The 18,280-nt window shown below is 51.6% G+C and overlaps 2 protein-coding genes across 4 annotated transcripts; one reads left to right on the top strand and one right to left on the bottom strand.

Moving 5' to 3' along the window:
* Positions 1-196: 196 nt before the first annotated feature.
* On the top strand, positions 197-2,314 carry P2RY4 (pyrimidinergic receptor P2Y4). Its single transcript, XM_067548334.1, has one exon. The coding sequence runs from the start codon at positions 197-199 to the stop codon at positions 1,289-1,291; it is 1,095 nt and encodes a 364-aa protein (XP_067404435.1). The 3' UTR covers positions 1,292-2,314.
* Positions 2,315-3,330: 1,016 nt separating this feature from the next.
* LOC137153209 (diacylglycerol O-acyltransferase 2-like) lies at positions 3,331-17,934 on the bottom strand. Of its 3 annotated transcripts, XR_010919721.1 has the most exons (9): positions 17,701-17,934; positions 15,766-15,894; positions 12,861-12,968; positions 11,166-11,236; positions 10,245-10,449; positions 8,910-9,084; positions 8,335-8,537; positions 7,636-7,862; positions 3,331-6,471 (listed from the first exon to the last, which is right to left on the bottom strand). XR_010919721.1 is itself a non-coding variant. In XM_067548335.1 (8 exons), the coding sequence occupies exons 1-8, from the start codon at positions 17,738-17,740 to the stop codon at positions 7,708-7,710; spliced, it is 1,086 nt and encodes a 361-aa protein (XP_067404436.1). In that variant the 5' UTR covers positions 17,741-17,934; the 3' UTR covers positions 7,202-7,707. The 3 variants fall into 3 exon arrangements, 2 of the variants coding, with proteins under 2 accessions (XP_067404436.1, XP_067404437.1); XM_067548335.1 differs by lacking the exon at positions 3,331-6,471 and having other exon boundaries at positions 7,202-7,862; XM_067548336.1 differs by lacking the exons at positions 3,331-6,471; positions 17,701-17,934 and adding an exon at positions 16,619-16,713 and having other exon boundaries at positions 7,202-7,862.
* Positions 17,935-18,280: the final 346 nt, after the last annotated feature.

Raw genomic sequence — 18,280 nt, 5'->3', positions numbered from 1 at the left:
AATCCTCCTTGGCTGGGTAAAGTCCCAAATTGAAAAAAGAAAACCAAAACCCCAAACAATCATCAAAGCAGCAGGAGTGCCTAGGAGAGGAAAGTCTGGCCCCCTTAGCCCCCTGCATTCTTCATACCTGACAGGGTTGAGATCAGTGATTTACAGGTGTTTTTGTTATTGCCTCTCTAGTGATTGGCTTCAGGCAATGGCCATTTTGGTGAGGACAGTCCCAGCTGCTTTGCTGACTCCAACACTCACTTCCCAGCTGACAGAAAATACCACCAGCGAAGTGGAGGACAACTGCGTCTTCAATGAGGAGTTTAAATTCATCCTGCTGCCCGTGTCCTACGGGTCTGTCTTTGTGGTGGGACTGCTGCTCAATTCCTGGGCCTTGTGGATGTTCATCTTTAAGATGAGGCCATGGAATGCCACCACCACCTACATGTTCAATCTGGCCGTCTCAGATACTCTGTACGTGCTTTCCCTCCCCACCCTGGTCTATTACTATGCTGATCGCAACAACTGGCCCTTTGGGGAGGGACTCTGCAAAATTGTGCGCTTCCTCTTCTATGCCAACCTGTACTGCAGCATACTCTTCCTCACCTGCATCAGCGTGCACCGCTACGTGGGGATATGTCACCCCATTCAGTCGCTTGGGTGGGTGAAGACCAAGCATGCACGCCTCATCTGCGTGGGTGTGTGGTTCATCGTGACCGTCTGCCTCATTCCCAACTTGATGTTTGTCACCATCAGCACCACGGGCAATGGCACCCTTTGCCACGACACCACCAAGCCTGAAGAGTTTGACCACTATGTGCACTACAGCTCCTCAATCATGGTCCTCCTCTTCGGCATCCCCTTTCTGGTAATTGTCGTGTGCTACTGCCTGATGGCGAAGAGGCTTTGGAAACGCAACCTATCCAGCCAGAGCATCCCTGTCTCCAAGAAACGCTCTATCAAGATGATCATCACCGTAATCACAGTCTTCGCCATCTGCTTCCTACCCTTCCACATCACACGGACAATGTACTATACTGCCCGGCTCCTCGAAGCCAACTGCAGGACCCTCAACATTGTCAACTTCACCTACAAGATCACACGGCCCCTGGCCAGCGTCAACAGCTGCATAGACCCCATCCTGTACTTCCTGGCTGGGACTAAGTATAGGGGAAGGCTGCGTCGGGGTGTGATCAAAATGCCCAAATACAAGCACGCATCTACTCTAGCCCTCGTCTCACAATTCAAGAAGAATGGCTTCACCGCCACCCAAGGTGCCAGCTCCTCCACAAATGATGCCTGAGAAAAGGAGGGGGTGAAACTGACAGATGTTGGAAGCAGAGAGGGGTATTGAAAGGGCTAGGGCCTGGCGAGCCAGTGTGCGTCTAGTCCAAAATGTGGGACCAGCATTAGGGAAGCCAGTAGAGTCGATGGGTTAGTCTCACTCCAGAAGAGAGGCCTCCTCTATCTCCTCCTAATCTGTGAACTATTTCCCCATCGTGCTCTGTCTGCTTCTGACACAGTCATTCTGGCACCAGGTTTAACCTCAGAATGTTTTTGAGCTAGGTTTACACTCCCACTCCCAGAGCATGCTCCACACCTCTCACACATACTGAACACCTACCTCAGAGCCAGGGTTAGTCTCTGCCAAGTGCAGGCCTTCTTGTCACAGCTTGGGAGGGGACCTGGTGACATGTCTCTGATCAGAAGCCTAGGAATCCATACTGACTGAGGCTGAGAGCACAGAGAGGGAGGCTTTTACCATAGAAAAGGAGCCAGCAAGTGACCACAGGCTACAAAACTGGCCTCCTGGCACCTTTTGTGGAAAGCCCAAGTAGGCTGTTTCAAGCAGCCTGGGCCCCTGGGCTGCGGATAAGGGGAGCTCACACAGCCCAGTGTCTACAGTAAGGTGCTAGGGAGTGAGAACTGAGCGTAAGGCATGCTGGGTCTAATGACATGAGACATAGGGAGCTCCAGGTGAGAAGAAAGGAGCCTGTCTTCCCAGGCACAGAAAACCCATTTAGAGCGTCCTTGAAAGTGACCCAGGGAAAGCAGAGACTCCTGCCAAAAAATAACTAGGGATAACACTGATGAAGAATAATATTTAGCACTTTATAAACAGTGACTAAGTGACCTAATGGGGTCTACACTGGGCCAAAGCGCAGGGAGACAGAGGGGAGTTCCTGCAGCTAGAACTCAAGGAGCAGCATATGCTATTGAGGAGAACACTAGGGTCCAACAAGGAAGGGGAGAAGAAATAACTGATCTGGATGCCTGTGCCCCCTGTTCTGGCCCTTTGCTGGCTGTACTTCCAGCAGTAGGAGGATATGTCATGGCAAGGACCTTTCCTGACTGTGTGTGTCATAGTCTGAGTCGGTATTTGTAGGGAGCATTGGCTGCCGTGCCAGCTGTGAACTCCCCGCTGGCAGAAGGGTATCTCCTGGATTACTGACCATCACTGACTTCACCTCATTCACCTTGCTTCCCCTTTGCTTCTCTAAGCTAGGGGAAACTGAGCCTGAATGAAAAAGGAAAGGAAACTTAGAGCTGAGCTGCTGGTGACAGTGCAAGCACCATGCCGGGAGGCAGTCAGGGTGGGCAAGTGAGCACCTTCTGGGCACTGGCTCTAGCAACGCAGAGGAGAGATTAGGGCTAGCTCTGGCAGGATGCAGAAGGCGAGAGGGTGAGGATGCACACAGCGTTAAAGCCTGCACAATGGCCATGGAATTGTGTGCGTATTGCAGATGCTGTTACACATTTCTGTTCTCTGTTGTATGGGAGGACGCGGCTCACCATGTAACTAAGAGAAGGCACCACAGCACCTTTGCCCCCAACTCTCCCAGCTCCAGGAGGCTGAGCAGAGCCGAGCCCTCAAGGCAATGACGCCCATGAAAGCAACTAACTGACCCATGAATAAACTGTTTTTCTGAGCAATTTTCCTGAGGCCCAGGATTGGTTTCCCTCCCTATTAGGCAGAGCTTCCACCAGGAAATGGATAAACGGGAGAACTGGCACTAAAATCTTTTGAATGTCTCATTAAAGGTCCATTTGGCTTAGCCAGGCTGTGAAGTGTCCATTGCTGAAAGCTGAGGTAACTGCAGGGGCCCAGTGGCTTGGGACACTTCCTTAGAGCCTCAGGAGAGTTCAGAGCCAGCCTCACCCCACAGGACTCCTGGAAGTGGCCAGAATGAGCTCTCCACATCAGTCAGCATGGGGAGATAACTGAGAGCACGTCTACTTCCTAACAGGTTTTGCAAAGGGGAAGGGAATCGGAAGGGAAGGCCCAGGAGGAGGGTATCCCAGGGCCTCCAAAGGTCTTAGCTGATTTGTGAGGTAGATATCATTTGGAATGGAGACTCCAAGCTCAACATGTTTTACACCTACATTTCTCCTGCTGTGGATATTTCCCCAGTCCCTTTAGTGCCATACTTAGTAGGCTCAAGTAGTCAAATGGGAAGGTTTGAGTCTCAAACAGAAAGGCCTGTGGTAGGAAGAGGGCATTTCCCCTCCTTTTTGGTAATCTTTCCCACCAGACCATACCTGAAATGGCTTTCACTCCCCAGCACCATCCACCACCACCCCCAGCACGGCTCAGTGCCTCTCTCCCAACTGAGCATGGGCTTGTTTGTGCAGGTTCTGGCATTTCAGCCTCTGAAATATGCCCCTTAGGTTCTGGCTTCTCCCCCACTTTGTGGTTAGAGCCAAGGAATGGGGGAAATTCGCCACTTAATGTTCCATTTTTCTCTGCTGGGTATTAGCCAGACTCCACCAAGCATTTCTAAAGCCAGCAAAAAGCTTCCTCCAGCCCCCAACAAGTCTATAGCGTGATCTGGCCTGGCACCTGTGTTGACTAGGGCATGTGTGTTTACTTTTAATATTAGCATTTCTGCAGCTAAGCCAGGTAATTGGGAGTGTAAGTTAAGCTATTTGAAATCTGTTTTCTTTATTGATATTTACTTTTGAAATGTTTGCGTAGCTCTTTTGTTGCATTGTGTGTGCCCGTATGGGAGTACATGAGAGAATGTGTGAAATGCGCCATCAATGATGCTGGATCGTTACTGACTAACACACTAGCTGGTAACGAATTAGATATTCCACATTCTAGGATTCATGAGTCCAGCCTGCCAGCTGTGAGTAGCAGAGCTGGGGGAGAAGAGGAGATATACAGACGGGCAGGACCATTTCTGCCAATGAGACTCTGAGAGGGGTGCTGAAAAGCAACCAGTGTGCCCTCCCCACAAAATGACTCAGTCTGGGCCGTTGGGTGATCTTTGCTTTCAAATCTGCTGTCATCCACATCCAGGGAAGAGCTCACCTGTGTGCCCCCAGCCTAGGCCCACCACTGCACTAAATTTGAATGTACTCAATCACCAGCTTTCCCTACAGCAAAGCAAAAGCTTCAGGCTAATTATAATGTATGGCCTTGGGCCATCACCTTCTCTGCTCTCAGAGGCAGGGAGGGCAGTCAGGTGCAGAAGCTGTCTTCTACCCTGAATACTCTCTAAGGGCAGAAACAAGCTTCCTAGCTGTTTATTCTTGGCCTGGTCCTTTCACTTGTGTGCAGGGTGGTCTGCACCAGGCACTGCCGCAGAGGTGGCTGCATTTCAGTGGGGCCATGCTTTGGGAGTCCTGGGAGTGGAGGAAATTATTACCGTTGTTTCAGCCCTGCTGCCTCACAGACTCCATGGAAAGCAGAGCCTGCCTGTGCTGTGCCCCTGATCTGCATCCTCAAGGGTTTAGTACCAGCATGTCCCATGAGCAGAGGCAAAGCAGTGCATGGATTAGCCCTAACATTGCATCAGGGTGGCCTCAGACACTCCCCAGTCTGAGGCCCTCAGCTGCCAGGCCAGCAGACACCAGGCTGAGGCTTTGCTCACAGGTGATGGCGGCAGCAGCAGAGCAGCTTTTGTTCTCTCAAATCAAGCTCAGCAGGGAGGTTAATGCCAGCGTTAATGCTGGGCTTGCCTCACACTGGTACCAGCTGCCTGACATTATTCACTCAGCTTGGAAAAAAACCAAAACCCTATGCTGAGCTCTAGGACCTGAGTTAAGCACCAGGGGTATGGGGAGCCAGTTACATTCCCCTGGCATCACGAGAACCTTCTTACCACCCAGAAACTAGAGCTAGGCCAGGACCCCCCACTCAGCGCTCCCACTCTGGGCCTCCAGTCCCACAGCCCGCACTCTGGGCCTCCAGTCTGGCGCTCCTGGCATGGCAGCAGAGAGCCACTGAGGTAGCTCAGAGCAGAATTACAGGCCCCAGGTAATTGGAAGGGAGCCCAACAGCAGAAGCTGTGACCACAGGAGCAACCCTGCCATTCTATGGGCTTGACAATAGCTAAGAACTTCCTCCTCCTCTTCCCAATTAAGCTACTCCATGCACAGAGGCTTGTGAAAGACCCTTTGTCATTTATACAATGGGAGCTGCAGGCTAGTTGTCCCTTCACCCAGCACAGGAAGGGTTTACAGAGGGAGCCGAATTCACTGTCTCAGCAGGGAATGGCTAGTGTACCTCTTGGGGCTGCGTCCTACTGGATCCTACGAATAACAAGTCGAGGCTTCCCTTCAAAAAACAACGAGATGTTTGAAAGCCCTTGGGAGTATGTGTTCTGTGCACATGCCTGGAGGAGTCAACGTATCTGTGGATGTGGACTTTCGTGTGTGTAAGGAGCCGTGTGTGTGTAAGGAGCCATACATGTCTGTGTATGGAGGGGGATGTCCAGGTACCTGTATGTGTGTGGACTTCCCCATGGTGCTGCCCCACCAGCAGAATTGCCTCCTGCTCACACAATGTGGTCCCTGTCAGTATGAGAGTTATAAAAATCTCATTTATAAAAAGGTACAGATACAGAATCACTGAGGTGAGCGATGGACAAGCCCTATTAGATTGTCCCACCCAGCCCTAGAGTCAAAGCAGGAATGGCCTCGCCAGCACAGTCCCAATGTTTTGTTGTACCCAGCTTGAAATGCCCCATGTCCTGGGCTCCCACCCCTTCCCTTGGGAGACAATGCCCATCTCACTGACAGGAAGTAATCCCTGAGAGACAGTCTGCATTTTCTCATCATCAGTTTCCTCCATACCACCCAGTTACACCTGCCTTTACCCCTAACTAACCTCTTGCCCTCCCTGGGGGGAGGTCACGTTTTTCAGAGGTTTGCAGACGTGGCCCACTCCACTTTGTCACAGCTTAACCAAGTGGGGCAGATTTCACTCTAGGCTTTTCCTCCAAATTCCTGGCAGTTTTTCTTGCTCTTCTCTGATCCTCTCCGTAGGATCAATCTCTTTCTGGTCACACGGTGCCCAGAAATCATTGCAATCTCCCAGGTGTGATCACCCTAGAGACTCTGCTATTGATGTTCTGGGACCTGATGTGCCTCGACACGCAGCCCCAGGTGCACTGGCCTTTCCTACTGCCAACTCACACAGACAGGGACAGGCTGGGACTCATGAGTGAAGAAAGTGGTGGGTGGCACATGCAGGGCCTATGGGGAAAACACAGGGATGGGCACAGCTCAGCAGGGAACAAGACACGTTGGGAAGGGGAGATGCAAGGCAAAAATCTTATGTCCTGGCCAGAATCTCCCCAAGCTTCCCCTGAACCCCCCCGACTCTAACCCCACCCTCCTCATTGTGGGAAGCCATGTCCCTGCCCGATTTTAAGGCTGAAGCGAAGCTGCTTTTGCTAACTACTTCAGGAAGAACTCTCCAGCCCAGTGCAGGAATGACAGGACTCCTCGGGGGTGAACAGCCTGCCGTGCCCGCTTCTGAGCTACACATTTAGCCAGCAAAATGGAGGTAGAGAGACAAACCCTCCCAGGAGGCTCCAGTCTACATGGGCACCAGGGACAGAAAGGAGGCCACAAGGAATTATAGCTGCCCGCCTTCAGCAGCTAGCTCCTTCGAGACCCTCAGTCTCAAGGGCCTGCCCCTCACAGCACCAACCCCAGGCAGGGTATTGCCAGCCTCAGGTCCTCCGATACCCTAGTCTCAGGGCCTTGCCTCTCACAACACCCCCCATCCCCACACCCACTCTCACCCCCCTCCTCCTGCCCCCCAGCATGGCACTGCCGACTCTTCTGGTAACTCTTGTTACAATCAAATGTTTTTCCTCCACTTTTCTCCTCCCTCCCCTCTTTTCCCCCATTCTGTCCATCTGACTCTCCCTGCTTCCTAGCCAGAGCTGGGGCCCTGGGCAGAGTTTAGCCTGTAGGGTTGCATTTCAGCACAAAGCTACTGTTCATCCCCCTCCAGGAGAGCAGAGTCTGGGCAGAGGAGAAATGTCCCTGCACATGCTCCCCCATGTCCCTCTGCTCATGTACACACTCCCCATCCCCTTCAAGCCCCAGCACCTCCCTTTCCCTTTCCTGAGGGGGCTTTGGGAGCCCAGGTGGCTGAGGAAGCCAACTCACTGCATTGCCCCAGGGAGCAAGCAGAAAGCACACAGGAAATGCCGCGATATGACGAGCTGGGAGCTCCCTCCTTCCTTCATTCATCTTCTGGGGGAAACAAACAGAGGCAGTAGCCGGGGCAGCACTGCGGGGACAAGCGAGTAAGGCACCAGGATAGAGGGCAAGCAGTAGCTGGGGTGCAGCTGAACAGTATGTCTCTGAGAGCCCCCATCCTCCCAGATAGGCTGCCATCCCCACCTCCAAGAGCAGGCAGCCCTTGAGAGTTAGGGCTTGGCTGGCCCAGGTCCCCTGGCTTCTCTCTGGCCTCAGTCACAGAATCCTCAGCTCGTCCGCCTCCGACAGGCCATACTTGGCTTTGTGGTCATTGAAGAGTTTGAGCAGGGAGCGGATGTACATAGCATGGTACAGATCCACCGTCTCGTGGCTCGGCTCCTTGATCCTGGGCACCGTCACAGGTTCTCCTACTGCCAGAGCCAGAAAGAGGGTGGAAGAGTGAATCCTAAGCACCTGGAATAAATCAGCTGGTACAGCTGGGGGGACTCCCTGTCCCTCGTAATGAGCTGGGCCTTGGAATGCTAATGCCAAACTTCTACCTAGTGATATGTTACATATGGGCAGTAGCATAGACACAGCAACAGCACCTGGCCACAGGCCTGGGGCAGAGAGGGAGGGAAGAGAACACACTGTGCTCTAGCATAGTGCTCACCCACTGCAGATTCACAACCCCCTTGAGCCAACTCTGCCCATTGTGGGATTTCACCCCTTGCATCATGATGAGTTCCTGGCTTCCACACCTGCCATAAACTCCGTGGCAAGTGGGACCTTCTTCATCAGCTTAGACAACCAAGACTCAATCCCCGCACCTCTACCAGTGTTGGGGCTTTTGCAGCAAAGGCCCAGCATGCAGCCATATGAGAAGAGTCAGGTGATACTCACTGACAGTGGTTATAGGCTTGGGATAGGGCAGGAAGCCTCGGGAATGGATAGAGGTTAAGCCTCGTCCGTAGAAGACGCAGGGAGCAAAGCCCACCAGCTTCTGGAACCTCTTCTGAATGCCCCGCATCCAGCTGCCCTCTTCAAAAACCACTTGCCGGAAGAGGTCATTCTCACCGAAGGAGAAGGCAGGAACCAGGTGCGCCCTGCGGGAGAGAACACTGCAGCATGAGTGCCCTCTGCAGCCAGTGTCCCCCACGGTAGTACTCGTTACTGCATTTCAGCACCATGGGAGCCTGCTACAAACCTGATCATATTGAACCTGCCTCCCTTGGGAGCCGCAGTAAGTAGCAGCTGAGACACACTCATTATCCTATTTCCTGGGTCCTGCTGAAAGGTAGCCCAGGGATGGGCTGCCTGGGGAGATCCCAAGTGTGGGAGAGGTGCCAGGCCCTGTTTCCTGGTCGAGTGACGGGCTTGGTGGATCCTGGGGGTGGCTGGCCTCAGGTCAGTTTCCAGGAGGTGCTACCAGAGGAGCTGGCGGCCTGTCAGGACAGTGTCTGGCTGGCGATACTCACCCGTGCTGCAGCGCCATCCGAACAAAGCCCTTGCGGTTTTTGAGGATTAATGTGGTGACTCCTGGCTGGCAAGACAGCGACTCAGCCGCACCGCCAATCACAATGGCCACAGCATTCCCACTGCCATTCTGAGACAGCAGGTACCCTATTGCCTGGCGTGTCACAGGGCACAGGCCTAAAGAGCAGAGAACCAAGGTGACATGAGGAGAACTGCAATGGAAACCAGCTCTTGCCCCACCTGACTGAGAACCCATTGACTCACCAGCTGACTTGGCGGAAAAGATCCCTTGACCCCCTCTCTCTCCCACTCAGGCATGCAGAAGGCACAGGGGAGCTGTTCTCTTCCCTTCCTCACAGCACAGAGAGCTAGGATTGCTGATCCCTGCACAGAGCCATGTGCTGTATTCAGATCCGCAGCCATGCCCAGAAGCCCAATACTGGGAATGAGGCTGACACCCTATGTCCACACAGGAGCCATTGTGTCTCTTGCGTCAGAGGATATAATAGGCTAAGAGGATCAGGTGAGCTGCAGCCAAAATGGGACACTCAGTGAGTCACGGCTCCTGAATGCCCATGTTAGCCTGTAGCCCAGGGAGGCAGCAGGAAACAGCAGCTGTGCCAGTAGGAATGCAGTTTCCCAGGGCATGCCACTGTGGTGCCACCTTCAGTGACTGAGCCTGGGAACAGGCACTTAGGGAGGGGAGGATAAAGGGCAGGGTACACACTCCATGTCTGGGCTGCATGAAATATGACAATTGCTCAGGTCTTTGAGCTTTCCCAGGGGATGGTGCAAGGAACAATCCCTAGGGAAAGCCTACGGAGCCCACAAAACATTCTAGCTCTGTGGCATTCCCCCGTCTTTCCTTCTCTAGGGCCTGGCTGTGGCATGGAACTCCATCACTCAGCCCAGGCTGAGGGGCAGTGGCAGAGTGGGAGGGGACAGGCTGGAGTAGTGCCAGGCTGTGGGGCGGATAGAGGTGCAGCAGCAGAGCATTGTGGGGAATCTCAGTCAGCCGCTGACTGCACTGTGCCTGGCCGACAAGCCAACTCTTTGGCAAATGTTAAAACTTACTTTGATCTCTGGAAAGAGAACAAACCCAAATGGGAATAGAATGTCATTGCCAGCAATGGATTCGGTACCCAGAGGGTCCGAAAGGGGCTTAGGCCAGATGCTGCAGAGGGAAGGGGCTTAGGTGGTCAGCGATGGAAAGGAAAGGAAAGGAGAGGAGCTGGCTGTTTTCCAGATCTCTTAGGTCTCTTGTATTAGCCACATCTGCAACACTTCTGGTGCGACTCTCTGGACCTGAGTGAGGGATACTCCCCGAGCACGCTCACCCCCACTCATCAGGTACTCCCGGAAGACAGGCAGCCGGAAGTTGCCAGCCAGCGTGGCCAGGAAGGGTCTGATGCCAGGGAACTTCTCAGAGAAGCCAGTGGACTCAGTGATGAAGTTGCAGAAGGCCCCAACACAGAGGATCCCATGGGGATGTGCACCAATGATGTAATTGTGACTGGGGAGAAGGTTGTGAGTCTTCACCAACTGGAGGGAGAAGATACATAATCAATGAACAAGGCGGGGATTGGTGTGGGGAGAGTGAAAGGGGGTGGGGGTCTCTGCATTCCAATCCTGGTTTGGTCACAAGTTTTGGGGAGAACTTCTCTATGCATGGCTGCAGATGGGCACTGCTGGATAAAAATCCACGTGGCAATGCCCACCTGGCACAGACACACCAACAGACAGATGGACAAATCAGCACATCCCTGAGCTGAGCCGAGCTCAGTAGTTTACTTCCCCACCCAAAATACATACATGTGCTGAACAGCTCTTGAATTGCTGAGTTTGTCTGGGGTCTGGGATTCGATCTGGGCAGAAGCATCTGCACCCTGATGTGATCCTAAGGATCCTGTGAAGAGTAAGGTGACTGTTGTCTCAAATGTCCACTAGGGGGTAGCAGCAGGTCACATTAAAGGGGAGGTTGGGGACCATATTCCACCATCAATTTTTCAAACACATTTCTATTGGGTTTACAGGGAGCTCCATGCAGGGTCTGGCCTGGCATCTGCAGAAAAATGCATGTGCAGTTCCAGGGGCAGGTGGACAGACAGGGCATCCAGGAAGCTGCCTGCACTGAGAGAGGCATGGGAGACTTAGAGACTTGTCCAGAGGTTTGCAGAAAGTCTAAGTTCTACAGTTGAGTACTCAGCACATTCTGTATGGATGGCGCAGGCATGGCACACCTGCCCAACACAGTTTACCTGAATAGGGAAATAATCTCGGAAATGCTTCCAGACAGGCCAGTTCCGCACCCACGCCGACCTCCTCCCACCTGCAAACCACACAAGAGGGAGTAGGTGTGAGGGCAGGGCCCAGACCACGGCGCTCACAGAGACATTGCCATGGTGGGGACAGACTCCATTCCCACCAAGACTCTGGTCACTTCCTTTTCCTTTCAGCCCTGGCCTCCCAGCAGACTAGAGCTAGTCAGAAGGTTGGTGACTAAATGATTCTTTGCTGTCAACGTTCGCAGAGATATGAAGTTTTTGTTGGAAAGATGGAGGAGGGAGGGGAGAGATTGTACTGGGTAACCTGATGGTCAGGGCATTGCTTGCCCTGTCCTAGGAGGTGCGGGACCCAGATTCAAGTCCCTGCTCTGCCTGATTCAGAGTGATCTGGGATGAAAAACTCTGCTCCGAGTCAGGCACAGAACAAGGATTTGAACTCAGGTCTTCCACACTGCAGGCCACCGCCTTCGTCACTGGGATGGACACATTTGTTTTGATCTGAAAACAGACAATTTGGCCCAACTCAGTTTTAGAAAAGTTGTCCAGAAGATCTTGTTTTATTCTAGCATAGAACAAAAATGGCATTTGAAACCTTGAGAGTTTCCATGAAAATTCAGCTCTAGGACTAATCCTCTCACAGGGCCAATCTCTCTTTGGGATGTTAGGGGCTGCTGCCCTCTAGTGTCATACAACAGACGTGCTCCTTTGCAGAATTTCCCATTACTAACTGGCTCCCGCAAACCCCCGGGATATTTTGCAGAAATAGTTGTGTCACAATCCAGGCAGGGGCAATGACTACTACAAACAGCTGCAGCTTTGGAGAGCAGTCCCCGAGGAGGCAGCATACAGTGACTATCCATCACAGCCACACTAGGGATTCCTGGAAAGACTGACTCTTTTGTGGAACCCCTGCACCTCTGTAGTTTGTCTTTATCACTAGTCCAGAGAAATTAAGAGGAAAATGGGACATTGGCTCTTTTTGGAGTCTTACCTGCCCTGGCTGCTTATGCCCCAGCTGATGTAATGATTCTCTCTGCATATTTGCGGATCATATACAACGAATAACAACTACATCAGAACTACATCATAGACCCTGTACTGTTAACAGATAAAGGAGAATCTCCTTAACCTCAGGTGGCAGGAGTCTGTGCTTCTGGAGTAAATAGATCTGAGTTCTATCCCCTCTGCTGCTATAAAGTTGGTAAGTGGTCATGGACTTGTTACAATTCAGAGGAGCAGAATAGAATTAAACAGAGTTCCAGGGGTTGTCAGAGTCACATTTTAACCACCTATGACACTGGGCAGATGTTGTGGGAGGGCCAGTCACTAAAGCCCATTAAATAAGCAGGCAAATCTTGGAAGATGAGAGGAAAGAAAAGGTAAAGAGCACATGCAGATCTTTGCAGAATCTGCTGGAATAGTAACCTTAGAGTTTACTCCCTGTGTGTGTGTGTGTCTGGACCTAGTTCCCTTGTTCCTGGGGAAATGCCTTTAGTATGAGTGTGATTTAGCAAATACATAGGACTGGAGAGCTAAGTATACAGTTCATGCTTTCAAAGACAAGGACACACGTGCAAGGAATTGGACAGACTCATCTGAAGCCTCCAGCAAGTCTGTCTCCTGCTATGCATACATATAGACAGTAAACTAGGCTGTACCTTCCCATACCTTGCTCCGGTGCGTCCCAGTCAAAGATTACCCAGGCAAAGTAGAGAGCAGAAACCGGCCAGAAACTGGTGAAAACCAAATAGATGAGGAGAATCAGGAACACGATTCCTGAGGGAATCACAAGCAAGAGATGAGCTCACATATCCCTGCATAGAAATACACCCTACTCGTCAGGTGAGTCAGATACCCTGGCTCACACCCCAACAAGGCTGAGTTCTGCCCTGATTGACACCTGTGCTACTCCTCATGGGGTTTCACATATATAGGCTAGGGCAGAATGCACCATGGTAATCAAGGTCCAGACACCGCAAGGGGAGAACAAGGGTTTGAACCCCCAAAAATAAGCAGGTGAATCAATTAATTGTATGCCTGTGTGTATCAAAGTGCCAGCACCTCTGTATTGCATTATTCTGAGGGTGGGATTCAAGATGCCACAAGTCAGGAGAGTAACTCTGCATGCGTATCTGTTCTCTGCCTCATTGTGTGGTAGGGCATGCAGCTATAGCCTCGGCCCATCTTCTGGCTCTGGGTCCCAGCCGTGAATCTCAGCACCTTTCACTCTATACAAACAGATCCTGGTCTTTAGAGATTGAGTTTTCACTGCACCAGCCTATAATGCCCCAGTTCTAATGTGGGATGGGATGAGTGCCCACACTGAGTCATATCCTCTTTGGCCCAATAATTGGGCAGATCTTCTCTCCCCGCCCCCAGAAAATATCTGATTCCTGGATAGTCACATAGCTGTCACTTGGCCCGAGGCCAAAATGCCGACTTCTTAGTTGTGTGTTCTGAGTGGCTGTGTTTCAACACTGCCTGACTGATCCAAGCCCATTAGTTGGAAGCCTCCATGCTGAATGTGCCAGGGCAGAATAATAGCTGCACTAGAAAAATGTGGAGCTCTAATTCAGTACCTGTGGTGCTCCCCGGAAAAAGGATGTGGTGTAGATAAGATTCAGGCCTGTTTACTACCATCATCTTCTGAGCCTGTCTAGGCACCACAGTAGTAAAACCTCAAGAGCCTGGTCTATGCTACAGCCACTCTGATGGAAAGTTAATTACAGGCTCCAGATTTCCTAGTGTAAATGCAGCCTGTGTGGAGCTTCCCCAAGTCAGATAATCCTGCCAAAGCGGAGCAAGAGTTCTGGACATCAGGAGAAGTTTCTAACACTCCATGTATATAGTGTACTCAAGCTACAGCCCACTTCCAGCTCATGCAGCAGCTAGGAAAGAGCATGAGAGACTTAGACTGCAGTAATTACACATACTGGGGCTGTGTCTCCACTGTGCCACATGCAGACCCACCAATGGTCTCAAAATGCAGCCTGCTCACCACTGAGTCTAACGGTGGAAGGCTAACCCTGGATCTGCAGAACTCATTCACATGCATGTTGTTATAATTTCTATTGCCGTAGCTCCTAGGGGCCCCAATCAAGAATCAGGCCCCACTGCGCAAGGCATTGTACAAACAGAACAAAGAGATGGTCTCTACCCCAAACAGTTTACAGCATAGGACTTTAGGAAGCAAAGGGCACGGCTACACTAGAGAGTTTACAGCAGCACAGCTGCACCGATGCAGTTGCGCCGCTGTAAACTCTCTAATTTAGCTACTCTAACCTGAGGGGAGAGAGCATTCCCATCGGCTTATCTACTCCAGCCCCGGGGGTGGCAGAAGCTCTGTCAGCAGGAGAAGCTCGCCCGCCGACATAGCGCTGTCCTCACCGGTGCTTATGTCGGTGTAACTTTTGTCACTCGTGGGGGAGGGGGTGTGACTTATTCACACACCTGAGCGACATAGGTTATGCCGACATAAGCTGTAGTGTAGACATCACCGTACTCAGGGTCACCACTCAGTCTCCTGCAATGCTGAAGTCATTTACCACTAACACTCTCTTCACTTTTAAATCACTTATTCTGTAACAAGCACGAACTTGATCTGACTTGCAAGTCCCAGTCCCAAAATAGAATTCTGCAGAATAAAAAAAAAATTAAGCTAACAGGAAGTTTCATGGCACGGAGTGCAGCTGGGGGACAGGGTGTCAGAAAGTGAGTCAGACCCCTCCCATCCTCTTTGTAAGTGGGAGGCAAGTTGGAGGATTTGAATTGCTGCTTGGGATTCTCATCTATGTCAACTACGTGGCTGTACTCAGAGGCCCCAGGATCAGGACCTTGTCCTGCTAAGCGCTGTGCAAACACAGAAGGAAACAGTCTTTGCCCTCCTCCAAATCCACAATCTAAGTTTTTTCAGGGGAGGGATGGCAGGAGGAGGTGGGTGCACAGGAGAGGGTAAACATTCTGGGCCTGGTTTTCAGAGGCACTGAGCACCCACATTGACTAAGGTTTTGGGTGCTCGGTACTTACAAAGGGCCTGATTTTTTTTGTCTCACAACTCCTGAAAAGATGGATTGGGGCCAGGCCTAACTTGAATAAAGCTAGCCCACACCTATGCAGGGACCTTTACCCCCAAGCACTTCGTGCTTCAGCAATCCCTACACGCAGCTCCCGAGGGCGAGCTGAGCAGCAGACAGCCCAGAGGTGCACGTTGTGCACAGAAGTGAGGGAAAGGAGCTGCTGGCTGAGGATCACACAGACCTCTGCTCTTATGAGGCACTGTTTTCCTGAAAATCCTTCCCCCGCTGACCAGCAAAGATCTCCTGCGCCCCTCCATCCCCTTCTGAAGGCTGCTGGTCGGGCTCCAGGGAGCGTGGTCATTCCCATGGGCCTTAGTGCTGGATTTTCCGATGTCCTGAATTTTTGTGATATTATCAATCGTGGCGCTGGGGGTAGAGAGTAACGAATCATACGGACCCCAGCGCAGGGGTCCCTCCCCTCTCAACAAGCCCACAGCAGAATGCAATTGGTGGGAGAGGAGAACGGCACCTCCCTCCTGCCAGCTTGGTCGACTCACCCATCAGCAGGAAGCTGAGGACCCACTGCAGGACTGAGAGGAGCTGGATGCACGCTCGGAACTCCCGCTGCGAGGGCCAGGGCACGGTGAGCAGAGTGTGCAGGGCGGCCTGAATGCTGGCACGGCTTCCTGCAAAGCACACACACCCTTTAGCTGGTGCCTGTGATCGATCACTTCCTGAGCCTGCTGCTGGTCATGCTGCGCTCACCTGCTGAGACTCTTCTTCCCCTCCCCCCCGAAACACACAGTCCCAAAATGCATGCCCAATCCCACACACACCTGCACCCTGACGTGCGGGCGCATGTACCCACACCCAGATGCACAAACCACTCCACCAATGCCTGTCTTCACCCCACTCCCCATACACCTGCAGGCCATCTCTCCACCCACCCACACGATCCCTCAGTAGGCTTGTCTCCAGTAACCCAGGCTGACACGTGAGGAAGATGACTGAGAAGCCAAGCTCCTGAGGGGAATGGAGCCGCCACAAGTCTGGGAGGCGTCTCCCTGGGCCTTTCAGCCTCATGGGGAAAGAGTTTGGCAAAACATTCAAGTTTCAAAGCTGGCCAGACCCCCAGGGAGACCCGATTCTGCCCAAGACTGGAGTTACTCTGCTGCAGCCAAGGCAGTCACCATCCTTCTTGAAGATGTGCCCTAGGGAATCCTGAGCAAGGAGCCAAGGGTAGCTGGGGCAAGTTGAACTAGTGACAAATGAGTCTGGATGTGCAAGGCTGACTGGCCTGTTCTGCAATGACTGATAAGGGGGAGCCTCGCCCCTGCCCTCAGCCTTGATTCCAGAAAGAGGGAGTTCAACAGCACTCAATTGCTTCTCTTCTCCTCCCCCCCAACTAACCGTGGTGAACGATTAACTCCCACGGATGTTACGGCAAACACAGCAAGGGGCTTTGGCTCTCTCCTCCCCTCAGGACTGGAGTCGGATTCCAAATTCCATGTACACACCCATCCCCTCCACGGAAAGGCTCCATTTGTGTGAGGAATTTGGGCTGAGCTGCGAGAGCCTCCAAGTGCCCAAATGGTCCATCCCACCAAGGCTGCTGGCTCACAGGGCACTCAGAAGGGTTGCACAGAGCCACAGCTGGCCTTTCCATGGCTGGGAAAATAACTTTGGCAAGTGTGAAACCTAAGTGCCTCCCAACATGTGTATCTAAATGGCTAGAACAGAGGGACCCTGGCCTGCATTGATGTGCTCGATCAGAGGAGACGGGAACAGGAGGTCACAGAAAAGCCACCAAAGCCTGGTTTGTGTCAGACACAGCTGTCTGGGGGGGGGGGGGGGGGGGTTCATCCCTTCCAGAGGCAAATCCAGACCATACACTGGGCACTGGAAATTAAATGAATATGGCAGCCCTCATTAGGTTTGGGTGCACTTGTTTTCTTCCCCCAAGCAGTTTACCAAGCTCTGCCAAATCCACCACTCATCCCTGAAACACTGGGGAGTCTGCCTGGCACGGATCAGAGCAGCTCTCAGAAATCTCATACCCCACAATTCTGCCCTTTAGTTGACTGAGTGCTAAATCTGACCCACTTTACTCAGATTTACTTAGCTCTCACTCCTCTTAAAATTCAGCAGGAATCTTTCCTGAGTAAGGGTTGCTAGATGGTTTCCTTTGATTTGGATTTTATGTCTGAATTAGCACTCAGGCATGAGGGAGAATTTACATCCCTTGGTGGCCCCCCATTTTGGTGAACTACCTGATGCTCATTTGCAACGTCGCTTTCAGAAAATTCATTCCTGCAGAGTAATTTGGGGGATTTTTGCCCTGCTGCTGTTACACAATATTTATTTTAAAAGCCTTCCCTTTTTATTAAGCAGCCTACAACAAATGTATAACAACAAACACTAATCAATTGACGAGAAACTGGCAAGTCTAGAGCATTATAAATAATTTCAAATACGCTTAGCGATTTTCTTACCACTACGATTTTGAGAATAGGCTGCAATAATTGTTTTCATGCTGGTGACAAGTTCTCTCCCAGACTTTGGATCCACAGGTTAAAAGGCAGGTTAGCAAATATCAAACTCTGAAACTGATTGTATGTCCCAACTGCTTTGAAGCTCCACCGTCTGGCCCAAGGTAAACGGTCCACACTAGAGGGGGTGGTGGACAAACCCAGTCCTTTATTTGAGAAAAGCAAGAAGAAAACCATGGGGTATTAGGAAGGAAAAGGAGTTAGCCGAAGGTCGCAGGTAGCTGTTTCCATAAAGGATCCTGAACCCTTCACCCAGGTACACAAATGTACGCAGTGCTGGATATTTACATCAGAAGACACTTGTCTCACTGTCTTCCCCCCTGCATGGAATGGTTCTTTCCTGGCCATGTCACAAACTACTGCCCCGGCATTAGTGGTGGAATTCTAAGTTGAATATATGAAAAAGTCAAACACAGATCACCATTTATTTGTTACAGGAATGTAGCATTTGCCACATTGACTCAGACCATTAAACCCAGTAGCCAATACTCACTACATTCAAGAAAGCATAACTGTCTCACTT

The sequence above is a fragment of the Emydura macquarii genome, unplaced genomic scaffold, assembly GCF_026122565.2.
Source record: "Emydura macquarii macquarii isolate MOO-44397 ecotype Brisbane River unplaced genomic scaffold, CSIRO-AGI_Emac_v2 contig_1253, whole genome shotgun sequence".
NCBI lineage: Eukaryota > Metazoa > Chordata > Testudines > Chelidae > Emydura > Emydura macquarii.
The sequence above is the reverse complement of the archived record's forward strand: the minus strand, read 5'-3'. Positions and strand labels throughout refer to the sequence as shown.

Bases quoted from the DNA above. Each gene is read 5' to 3' on its own strand.
- P2RY4 (XM_067548334.1), top strand. From the start codon at position 197: ATGGCCATTTTGGTGAGGACAGTCCCAGCTGCTTTGCTGACTCCAACA.
- LOC137153209 (XM_067548335.1), bottom strand. From the start codon at position 17,740: ATGAAAACAATTATTGCAGCCTATTCTCAAAATCGTAGTG. The intron at 11,237-12,860 runs GTATGGGAAGGT...TGTGGTTTGCAG, and splicing joins CTGGGACGCACCGGAGCAAG to GTGGGAGGAGGTCGGCGTGG. The intron at 10,450-11,165 runs GTAAACTGTGTT...TTCTCCCTCCAG, and splicing joins GAGATTATTTCCCTATTCAG to TTGGTGAAGACTCACAACCT.